The 12390-nt window shown below is 42.3% G+C and overlaps 1 protein-coding gene across 1 annotated transcript in view; it reads right to left on the reverse strand.

Annotated features, from left to right (window-relative positions):
* Positions 1-2579: 2579 nt before the first annotated feature.
* The window catches only part of kcnip3a (Kv channel interacting protein 3a, calsenilin), a 56912-nt gene continuing 47101 nt past the window's right edge, over positions 2580-12390 (reverse strand). Inside the window, exons 3-8 of the mRNA XM_064984051.1 lie at positions 8872-8996; positions 8501-8570; positions 8032-8210; positions 7500-7604; positions 7260-7322; positions 2580-4161 (exon numbers count right to left, since the gene is read on the reverse strand). Coding sequence (XP_064840123.1) covers positions 4114-4161; positions 7260-7322; positions 7500-7604; positions 8032-8210; positions 8501-8570; positions 8872-8996 — 590 coding nt within the window. The 3' untranslated portion in view covers positions 2580-4113. The remainder of the gene's footprint in view (positions 4162-7259; positions 7323-7499; positions 7605-8031; positions 8211-8500; positions 8571-8871; positions 8997-12390) is intronic.

Below are 12390 nucleotides of genomic sequence, written 5' to 3' on the forward strand. Positions count from 1 at the left end.
CACCAATTCTTGCGCATTCATTGTTTTATTGTGTTAACTGTTTGCCCTTTGATTGTTTATTTTTTATAAATTCCCCATTACATACCACATGTTACCAGTAGTAAATGTACTGTTATTGGTTACATTCATTTCTGGTAGCTCTTTCCTGCAGTCAAAGGACCAAATCTCCCTCTAGTGACCTCATGGGTGGAATGTTATTCATAACATTTTATAGGTAATAAACATTAATTTAAAAAAAACGCTGAAAATGTGTTTCTATGTTAAACGGTTTTGTTATATTTCAGTCTTAAATTATGCATATAAAGTATAATATTGGGATGCAAATTCAAAACTAAATACATTTCAACTCTATATCTGCCATGGTTCATAACCATGTGTGTGAGGTGTATACTTTTGTTTCAAAGTACTTTTGTTTCAAAGTTCAAACACTGTGTGACCCTGATTTAGCCCTCTGCATTAAAAGTTCACCTGAGGTTGATTGATTTTTAAGTGTGAGGTCTTAATCTAGAATCCTACCATATTTTTTTTTACCATCAGACATGATATTCCGCCTGGCAACCCTCCGATTGCAGGCCCACATCGTTAACCTAGGTTATCCTCCTACCTTTCGCCCTTCTGTTTCTCAATGTGAAAGTCCAACTTCCTCATAGTGGTGCTCTTCGTCGGCATCAAGTGGTGATATTCTCATGTTAGGCAACAATATCACAGCTTATCACATTCCATTTGGTTTCATCTCGTCATCACATTACTCTGCTCATCTTCAATTCCCTTCCACCACAATAAGCAATAACCATGTTATTTTATCACCGCCGTTTTCCAACACAGATAAATAACAACAATAAAACTCACAGCAACTAAATCAATGATCAAAGCAGGTACCTCACAGATCAGGCAGTCAACTCAAAGACCAACAGAGGAATTTATACAGCAGTCTGGCAAATCAGTCTCCATCCAGAAACAAAGTCACATTTGGGCATGTATTTTATCAACAACCATCTCAGATTAGAAGTGCTGATCTAGGATCAGTTTTGCCTTTTAGACAATAATGAATACGATTTGATGTACAGCAGGCACCTGATCTTAGATCTACTCTTTATGTTGTTTATTATTGGCCCTGTAGTGTAAGATCTGCTACAGTATATTATCCACTCAATGAACTAACTAAAGTGCTTCATTTTTCATTGGCCCAAGTGGCCGTGTCTTCCTGACCTGCTATGGCCTGGCTATTGACTAATCCCCAATCAGTCTTTACCCTACCAGCACCTGCCACTGACGCATACACCAGGGAGTGAGATCAGACATGACAGACATACATAAACTCTCTCAGTGCTACTCTGGTGGCTATTTATGGATGTGAGATAAAGTGCCCCACGTGACAATGACTACAGGTATGTAAGGTAAAGGCTTATGTAGGCCTGTAGTATTCCAGAACTTGAATCTTAATGTGTGTGTGTGTGTGTGTGTGTGTGTGTGTGTGTGTGTGTGTGTGTGTGTGTGTGTGTGTGTGTGTGTGTGTGCATGTGTTATAAGGGAGCTGAGACCTGAGGATTTGGGACAGTAGAATCAGGAGTCACATGTTTGTGAAGGTGTTTGGCAGGAGGAGTAGCACTAGAGATGCTAAAGCCTGGATTTACATCATGCTCCACTTGGCAACACACACACACACGTTCTAGCGCTCATGCACACGCGTACACTTTGTAACGCTCACATACACACCCACCCACCCACTCATGATGACATCCCACGGAGAGTGAAGTGATCAACACATACAGCCTAGGAATCCTGGGAATTCTCAATCAGGCCATTTAGAATTCAAATTAATTATGAGTTAAGAATTCCCTCATGTTTGCACTGGTCATTCTAGTCTTTCAGCTTCAAAACAGGCTCTCCTTCAAACAGTAAATAACACAACATTGTTTTCTCATGGAGAGAGTGGCTCACATGGAGTGTGTGTGTGTGAGTATATATATGTGTGTGTGTGTATGACATTTAGGCCAGGCACCAGGGCTTGGCCATGCTATCTGTGCATGCTTTAGTTCTATGGGTTGGTCTCTAGTCTGTTTCATTCATTCATGCCACACCGCACAAACAAACACACACACGCACACGTGTGAACAGAACTAATCTGCTCCAGGCCAGGTCACATGAGCTATGTTGTTATGGCAAAGACAGAGAAAACCTCTGTTACAACACTCTACCTCTGAGACAATGTGATTTCCTAGAACAGGGCCACAGGGTACAATATATAGGGCCTGGTGCCTAGGGGCTTTGGTGGTTAGGGCTTAGGTGTAGGGGTATGAAAGTATGGGGTGGGGCGGGGTGTGGGTATGGGTTTTGTCTGCAGTCTGAGCAGTCAACGTGTTACAGGTATAAAGGATTATAGTATTACCATTATTTACCACGGTATTACCGCATCAGGATTATGGCATATTTTTGCCGTCCCAGAATTGCTTTTGGTTTCAATGAGAAGAACGGGCATGTAATAATACTTTCTGCCACAGGGACACTGTTCCTTCATTCACTACTGCATCTATCTGTACAACAACAACAACAACACCACATACCTTATCAGGGCTTAGGATAGGAAATTACAGTGATGTCATCACTAGTGGTCAGTGCTCAGACCTCGGATGATCACATCATAGATGTCCTAAATGGACCCTATTCCTGAAAGGAAATAAGGGGGCCATTTTGGGACATTAACAAAACAAAACCTCTGATGAACGATTGAGAAGAGGGATCAAGCCATAGCTGTATACTCTGTATTCATCTGAGGATGGCTTTAGTTTATAACACATACACATCTTAGTATATCTGCCTTGTTGTTACACACATTATAAGGAGGCACTGACATACTGTACATCTCATGCTTATCCGTTGGTGACTCGCTGGTCCGTTGGTGACAGAACAGAACCAGTGACCCTCCCTGTGTCACCTAGAACTATGGCCAGACGCAACCAGTAGAGTTAGAGCCCACCACCCGTAGGGGTAACTCAAAACTCCAGAACTGACTTGAAATGAAACAAAATACCTGTACGATCAAATGATCCAAAAAGACATACTAAACATGTAAGGCTACAATTCCATCAATTAGTATTCTGTAAGGGTTAAGAAAACCTGGCCACAGATTTTGTTTGGCCTTAACCTTAACCCCACCTACTACTTACTACCAATAGAGCAGTACAGATGAAAGCACAACGTCTACCTTTATTTATGTTATTATTATATATTACTGTCTATACATATCTACATACACACGGAGTTCTCTTTTAGTGGTCTACTGTGACTATCTACATTTACAATGCATTCTCTTCTGGTGCATATGGTAGAATATGAATGATTCTTAGTGCAAGCGCATGCTTCAGTTCTTTTCTTTTTAGTGTCTCTGTGGTGTTCGGTGCTGGTGTCCTTGCCCAGGATCAATCCAACTTGCTGTACGCTACATCAACTCTCTTAAACACTCTTCAAAGAAGTGTGTCCGTGCATCCCCATATAGTATGTGTAAGTGCTGTGTAAGTGTACTTATGTGTTATAGCTACAGGATCCTGGTCTGGAGGTCAGCAACATCATGATGAGTTTCCACAATTGCCACTCTCATATTCTCTCTCCATCTTTTGATTAGTCATTTGTCTTTTTGGTCCAATGAGAAGGCAGAGTTCTAGAAGCTCCTTGGATCATCAGTGTTGAGCAGTTTGGTCCTTCTTTCTCCTTTCTTTGGGAAGCTGACAAGTTGTAAAGTAGAAGAAGTCCCAGTAGCTCTCTTCTCTCCTCTTTTCTTTCTCTAGTGCACTCTTTAGTCCACAAGCAGTGGCAGGTTGAAGCTAGTGCAGCAGTAAATTAACTCTGCTAGTACATATCTGTGGATTAGCCATCCTAGATTAGGATGCACTAAATTGAGTGTGTGTGTGTGTGTGTGTGTGTGTGTGTGTGTGTGTGTGTGTGTGTGTGTGTGTGTGTGTGTGTGTGTGTGTGTGTGTGTGTGTGTGTGTGTGTGTGTGTGTGTGTGTGTGTGTGTGTGTGTGTGTGTGTATTGTGGGATTGAACAGGGGTTGTGTATAGACAGGAGGACGGGATCGGATGATGGGAGAATGACGTAGAATGTTCTGCTGGGCTCTAGAGCACGTTCTCAAAGAGCTGCATGGAGTTCATGATGTTCTCATCCTGGAAGACAAACAAACAAGACATACTGTTGAACAAATGTTATGAGTCTGGTTCTTGTCCCCACAATGAAATCTCTGTCCGCCTGTCTGTCTGTCCGTTCGTATGTTAGTCACATGTGATATCTCAGACAGCACTGGCCCGATTTTGACAAAACTTGGGTGAATGATGCATCTTGCCATGAAGATGAAGATCTGACATTTACAAAGTTATACTGATTGCTCAAGGCGGGAGCTACACTAATTAACTGACATTTGCAAGTCACACCAGAGAGGAAGATGCGAAGTGAGAGGGATAACTGGATCCAAAAAACGCAGGTGGCGTTTTTTTATTTATTTAGTTTTGGCTCACCAAGTGAGTAGTTTTTGTATGGAGGTCAATGAGAGAGTGTCGAAATTGGTTAACAAACAATGTAATGGCTTATTTGCTACATGTGGCTTATTTGATAAAAAATAAGTTTAGTAGTGCTTAGCTTGTTATGAGTGAACTGATATAGGGGCGGCAGGTAGCCTAGTGGTTAGAGCGTTGAGCCAGTAACCGAAAGGTTGCTGGATCGATTCCCTGAGCTGACAAGGTAAAAATCTGTTGTTCTGCTGCTGAACAAGGCAGTTAACCCACTGTTCCCCGGTAGGCTGTCATTGTAAATAGGAATTTGTTCTTAACTGACTTGCCTAGTTAAATAAAGGTTAAATATAAGTAGCACACCTGACATCCTGGCAACTTTGAAAAAAACCCACTTTATATTGGAGTGGTGCCTGTTGTTCACACATGTATCTGCCCTCTCATTGGCTAGAATGTCCCCACCTGATCTTGCCTCCTCCTGACTGCCTTCCATTTTTTTTAAGACATTTCTTGTTTAACACATTGTTAAAGAGGCAACTTGAGTATCTGGCCCATATAATGGATAATCTGTGGTCACACACAATAACTGAAATGTGTTACTCACACATGATATCTCAATTGGCCCAATGGGGGGAGCTGCATCATTTGCAGGGGGACAACATGTTTACTGTTGCCTTGTTAATCCATAGTACAACAGAAATATGTATGTTCACAGCCAATTGGTGCTCCAGCCCAAGAGTATCTGGCTTGTTTACTTCAAATCCGCCATTCAATACAACTTCATTTGTCCATGTTACAGCGAACAACAGAAATGTGTCTTCTGCACTCATTACTCATAACTCCCCAGATAGCACACATCTCTCACACACAGTTTGAGAGGAGCTCAGGTTATGGCAGTTGCTTCTTCCAGGATTCTTATGGGTGGCTGCTTGTCCCTTGATTTTTCAAATATATACACTACCGTTCAAAAGTTTGGGGTCACTTAGAAATGTCCTTGTTTTTGAAAGAAAATCACGTTTTTTTGTCCATTAAAATAACATTAAATTGATCAGAAATACCTTGTAGACATTGTTAATGTTGTAAATGACTATTGTAGCTGGAAACGGCAGATTTTTTATGGAATATCTACATAGGCGCACAGAGGCCCATTATCAGCAACCATCACTCCTGTGTTCCAATGGCACGTTGTGTTAGCTAATCCAAGTTTAAAATTGTAAAAGGCTAATTGATCATTAGAAAACCATTTTTCAATTATGTTAGCACAGCTGAAAACTGTTGTTCTGATTAAAGAAGCAATAAAACTGGCCTTCTTTAGACTAGTTGAGTATCTGGAGCATCTAGATTTGTGGGTTCGACTACAGGCTCGAAATGGCCAGAAACAAATGACTTTCTTCTGAAACTCGTCAGTCTATTCTTGTTCTGAGAAATGAAGGCTATTCCACGCGAGAAATTGCCAAGAAACTGAAGATCTCATACAACGCTGTGTACTACTCCCTTCACAGAACAGCGCAAACTGGCACTAACCAGAATAGAAAAAGGAATGGGAGGCCCCGGTGCCCAACTGAGCAAGAGGACAAGTACATTAGAGTGTCGAGTTTGAGAAACAGACGCCTCACAAGTCCTCAACTTGCAGCTTCATTAAATAGTACCCGCAAAACACCAGTCTCAACGTCAACAGGGAAGAGGCGACTCTGTGATGCTGGCCTTCTGGTCAGAGTTCCTCTGTCCAGTGTTCTGTTGCCCATCTTAATCTTTTCTTTTTATTGGCCAGAGATATGGCTTTTTCTTTGCACCTCTGCCTATAATACCAGCATCCTGGAGTCAGCTTTTCCCTGTTGACGTTGAGACTGGTGTTTTGCCACCTGTTACTGCATTGACAGCCAACGGACACCTATTTCTTTACCACTACATCACTGGTTCTGATGGTATTTGATGAAGACATTGACACTGTACTAGCTAAAACATGTCAGCTAGATAACAACATAGATGCAGGGGTCCTGTGTGGCTCAGTCGGTAGAGCATGGCGCTTGCAACGCCAAGCGTCGTGGGTTCGATTCCCGCTGGGACCACCCATATGTAAAAGTAGTGGCCCCAGGCGACTTGTAAGTCGCTTTGGACAAAAGCGTCTGCTAAATGGGATATATTATTATATTATTATATTATGCAGTTCCCTTAGCACATGCTGCAAATATTGTGCATCACCAAATGTTCCTCTCTGGGTTCCCAGAAGCATTTCATTGTACTATGTGCCTGTGACCATTAAACTTTGATTATATGATTTGGTGCTTTCATCACAAACTAAACAATTATTATTCTTAACCACCCCACTACCAGAAAAGCTCATAATTCAGTAAGCTAATAATGATAATTCCAAGGTGGCATCCTGCTATGTTGAAAGATCATGAGAGAGGACACAGAACACTCAATGCACAAAGACACGAACCACTTGCCCTGTGCTGGTCCCAGCCTGTTATGTGAATAGTGTATCAGAGGATTGGGTACTGTGGCAGTATAAATACACATTTCCACTGTACGTCTTATGGCTAATGTTGAATAAATCTGTTAACGGTTTGTAATGAATGATACTGCAAAACTCAACGGTGTTATGATTGGTTTCATAAAGGTGTTACGAATGCCTTATGCATACCCCCTTCAAGTGATTCGGTTAACGTTGTCTATGTCTTTTATTAATTATGTCAAAGTGTGAGGTAGCGCACAGGTCTGCTGTTGTGTTGATGCATGTTTTGTAACTGTGGTACCTTCTGACAGGTCTCAATGAACTCCTCAATGGTCACCACTCCATCTCTGTTTCTGTCCATTTTCTGAAGAAAGAAGAAAGGAATGGAGGGAGGGAGAGAGGGAGGGAGGAGCAGAATAAATGAAGTAAGGAGAGAGGACGAGAGCATGTTCAGTAAGTAAGAAGCATTTTGTTGAGGCGTGTGTGCATGTTGTGTGTGCATGTTGAGCGAGTGTGTTTGTGAGCACAGCGCTGTGTGCACCTGGAAGAACTTATCCACATGTTCAGAGGGTGCCTCATCCCGTACACTTGGGTATGTGTACCTGCCCATCATATCATAGATGGACTTCATAATAGCCAGCATCTCCTGAGAGAGAGGGAGAGAGAGGGAGACAGAGAAAGAAAGAGAGAAGAGACAGAGGGAGAGAGGGGTCATAGTTTACCGTGATGTATCTAAAGCTACAGATGTAGGATCTTAATTTGAGCCACTTTGCTACAGCAGGTAAATAATCCTGCAGCAACAGGAAATGTGAATGATTATGTGGATAATAATGAATGGACATTTTTTTAGGGGTTGATACACTTTTCATTAGGGCAAATCAAGTCTGAAATTTTAAGTGGAAATTACAGACTTTATAAGCCTTTTTTAAATCTTGAATACACTACACTTTTGCCTTTCCTGCCGTGCAGGACAAATCTCAGTAACTAAACAGTACTCAAATTAAGATCCTACATCTGTAGCCAATCATTTAGATATGTGGTGTTTCTATGGTGGCCAATGTACCACAGTGTACCTCTTTAGTGATGTATCCATCCTTGTTGATGTCATACAGGTTGAAGGCCCAGTTGAGTTTCTCTGTGACTGACCCTCTCAGAAGAACAGACAGGCCAATCACAAAGTCCTCAAAACGAATGGAGCCATTTCTGTCCATATCAAACGCATTGAACAGGAAATGTGCATAGGTGGTGGCGTCTGTAGGAGAGTGGGGCGGGGGGAGAAGAGAGGAACATAAGAAAGGAAAGATAGGGGATGTAGTGTACAGGAAAAGGGTTGAAGAAGGGAGAGAGAGGTTAGGTGAAAAGGGATGAGGAGAGGAGAGAGATGGAGGGGAGGAGAGAATGTTGGGGGTAGGCAGACATTCAAATAATCAGTGACCTTAAGCTTTTCCTGTTATTCTCCCTGTCATTCAGGTGTGCTTTTATCATATTCCAGGCACAAAGAGACAGAGAGTAGCTTCAATGGAGATAGTTATATCCGCTCACCTCCTTGGGGAAAGAACTGAGAATAGATGGTCTTGAACGTCTCTTCATCAACCAAACCACTCGGACACTCCTACGAGAGAAAGAGAGAGAGAAAGAGAGAGAGAAAGAGAGAGAGAGAGAGATAAAGAGAGAGAGATAAAGAGATAAAGAGAGTTACAGGGAAATTAGCCATATGCCTATTAATGGTGAAGTAATTTCAGTACATCAATAAGCTCAAATCTACTCTAATTTATTCTACATTCTTATGTAGAACTCCAAACTGCCCACAAATAAAGATCCAAGCTCAACCTGCTAAAATAAAGGCAAAAAGACCTCCCACATACAGTCCAAATACAGCCTCCCCACCCCATCCTCTCTGCTCCCCTACGTACATTCTTGAAGCCTCTGTATAGTGACTGGAGCTCCTTCTTGGTGAACTTGGTCTGAACCTGTAGCTGGTCCAAGCCTTCTGGCTGGTGACGAACTATAGACAGCTCCAAATCACTGTCACTACTGTCTGTAGGAGGAAAGAGCGGGTAAGCGGGAGAGAGAGAGGGGGAGATAGAGAGAGAAAAGAGAAGGGGATAGAGAGAAGGAGAGGGGAAAGAGAGGGAGAGAGGAAGGACAGTGGGAGAGAGAGATGGGGAGACCATGGCAGGCAGGGAAAGAGAGGAAGAGGGAAAACAAATTTAAGGGGTGGAAAGAGGGGCCAGATCAAGAGTTAGAAAGAAATTGAAGAAGAGTGAGATAAAAATAAATAAAAAGGACTCAAAAAGAGAGGGAGGTACTTTCTTTTAAAGTGTGATCTTTGCAGAGAAACTATGTTTTCTGTTAGTATTCACTTATTACATTTGAGTGAACAGGTGCCAAATTAGTAATATTCAATAACAAGGCATTGAAAGAACTTAATTCTGAAATATCCAATGATTTAAAGAAAATGTGTATTAGTCCTACTCGTTCTAACAAAGTAAGAGAAAGCACTAACACTGTTGGGAAGAAAAGCAAGACATAGCTCAAAAAATGGGGAGTTTCTAGAAACCAAGAGATTTCTATTGCTTCCATACTCACCATCTTTAAACACACACAGAGACAGAGACAGAGACAGAGAGAGACAGAGAGAGAGAGAGAGAGAGAGAGAAATGTAAAGACAGTTAACGGAGTAAAGAGAGGTATAGAGAGACAGTGAGAAAAGAAGAAAAAAACAGAGAAAATGGTCAAGTCAAGTCAATAATTGTGGAACACAGATACTGACTAGGGAGAACAGGAGAGGAACAGACAATCTTTATAAATGCACTTAGTCCCACTCTCTCCCTCCATCTCCCTCCATCCAACCTCTCTCTCCCTCTCACCATCCAACCTCTCTCTCCCCCTCTCTTTCTCCCTCCATCTCCATCTCTCTTACCAGTCTCTGTGATGTCGATGAGTCCCAGTAAGTGCATCAATTTGAGGAACATTAGTACAAGGCTGACTCCCACCTGACACTCAACTCCCCTTCTTCCTCAGTCTTTCTGTCTTTTTGTTTCCCCAAGTGTGAAAATTCTGTCTCTCTGTCCTCACTCCCTCAGTTATCTCTCCCTCCGTACCCACTTTCCCTCTGCCAGTCTCTCATTAAAATACCATCTGTCTCTCAAACTATAGACAGATATTGCTTTGGATCCTTGGGATGCTTTAAAGTTCCAGAGAGTTCTACGGTTCTAGAGTGAACAGTTCCAACTGTGATTCAGAGAGATTTAAGTTGAAGCCATGAAAAGCGATTGGACCAGATTCAACCTCAATGATATCCAAAAGGACCTAAAACAGCCTTTCAAATCAAACTGAAACTACGGGGAACAAATACAATCCTTCTTTCCATGAGAATTCTTAAGCTGTTTTCCCAAAAGATTATTCCAATTGTTTACTTATTGTCCCGTCATTTTACTCCCAAGTCCTGGGACATCCAGTTGAGAGGTTACTCATTTCATCCCGCTGAATCAAACTCTGATGAGCCAACAGACATGCGTCACTTAATTAACAGTGTAAATTTACTCTCTTCCATCCCTACTTATTTCCTTGGCTTCCCCTCCTCCTCGCATTCTCTTCATACCATTAACCCGTGGACTGTGAAAAATCCCACACATTTAGGGACAGTTCCATCGACAAAGGAAATCCCACGCACTCTCTGCTTACAAGACAAATCTGTAACAAGAAGTCTGCATCCATTATGAAGATGTTTAACAAGATGTTTCCACAACATTAACACAGTACTTGTTAGTGAACCCATTTGCCATTGAGGAGTCAGTGTAGATGGCTGCATCTCAATAGTCTAAAGTGGCTTTCTCTCCTCGTCTTCTTTCCTTCATCTGCTCTGATCTGACAGAATACGACAGATGGAAGCTGACACCCAATAGACATGCACCATATTGTTATCACCACCTGTTTTCAGATAGGTGCAAATGAAGGAGAGGAGGCAAGGAAAGGAAGACTCTTTAGAGTAATGAGACCCAGCCATCTGTCCTAAATCCCATGTCCCCAGCAGGTTCTGTGATCCAGTTCAAGTCTAATTGTTCTCATCTCTCCAGAGTTCATAAACACAGCTCTCAGCAGGCTGACGCTTCACACAGGATGCATCCAAAATGGCTCTGTGGGCCCTGGTCAAAAGTAGTGCACTATATAAGGAATAGGGTGCCATTTGGGACAAATTCACAGTCAGAACATATACAGCATTGCTGTAATTCACTGGACGCTGGTTCACTCAAGGCCTGTGACACTTGCCAAAAACTCCTGTTATTTAAACGTCGTCATACCAGTGATTTTCAACTCTCACACACACAAAGACCCCATTGCGATAAAGACAGGGGGTGATCAATACTGCCCTCTGGTGGCAGTAGAAATTAAGTAGTAGGCAGGAGTCCAAGCAGTATTGATCAGTCGACGGCCATTATTACATTAATGGCCAGACTCTCTCATCTAACTGACGCCACACACAATCCAGAATACACAGCACCACCACACATGCCAGAAATAAATCAAACAGATCCAAAATACAACACACATTAGGACTGGTAAAAAGTCTCATTTCAAAAGCAACAACTAGGGATTTGTGTGTCACACACACACACACACACACACACACACACACACACACACACACACACACACTGCAATACCCATTATTGGATGGTGGTTAATGGTGCTAGGTGGATATACATAATGTAGCTGGTAAAACAGATGCCCTTATTTGACTGCTGATCGATTTGGCTATGCAACTATTATTATGGCTATGTGACTTTGTATTTCTCTATTTCCATTTCTGCTGGGACTGAGTGTATATCAAAGGGGCACTTAAGAAAGAAAGTGAGAGAGATTGAGAGAGAGAAAAATGAGGAAAAGCTATTGCCGGGGCACTATTGAACAGTGGGAGAGGATTCTGGGGGCCATTGCGGGATGGCCAGTGTCCTTCATGGTCCTGGCGAAGTACTGCAGGCTCCACATTTAGGCGGTCTCAAAGAAAGCCTGTTCGATACTGCATGTATAATTAATGCTAGGTAATGCTAGACCTGGGTGTGGGCCATGCCTCTCTGAAGATGTGACCACAGAGAGATGGAGAGAGAGGGAGGGAGGAGGAGAGAGAACGGTGCACTGTGGAAGGACTGAGAGGGAGAAGGGAGAAAGAGATGGAGAGAGAGAGTGACCCTCAGATTAAACAGACACACAACAAATTTTAAAACAAATCCAATTTTGATAAACTCCCATATCTACTGGGTGAAATTCCAGTGTGCCATCACAGCAGCAAGACTTGTGACCTGTTGCCACAAGAAAAGGGGCAACCAGTGAAGAACAAACACCATTGTAAATACAACCCATATTTATGTTTATTTATTTTGTTTCCCGTGCCAATAAAGCCCTTTGAAATGGAGAGAGAGAGAGAGAGA

This window comes from Oncorhynchus masou, chromosome 1 (genome assembly GCF_036934945.1).
Source record: "Oncorhynchus masou masou isolate Uvic2021 chromosome 1, UVic_Omas_1.1, whole genome shotgun sequence".
Taxonomy (NCBI): Eukaryota; Metazoa; Chordata; class Actinopteri; order Salmoniformes; family Salmonidae; genus Oncorhynchus; species Oncorhynchus masou.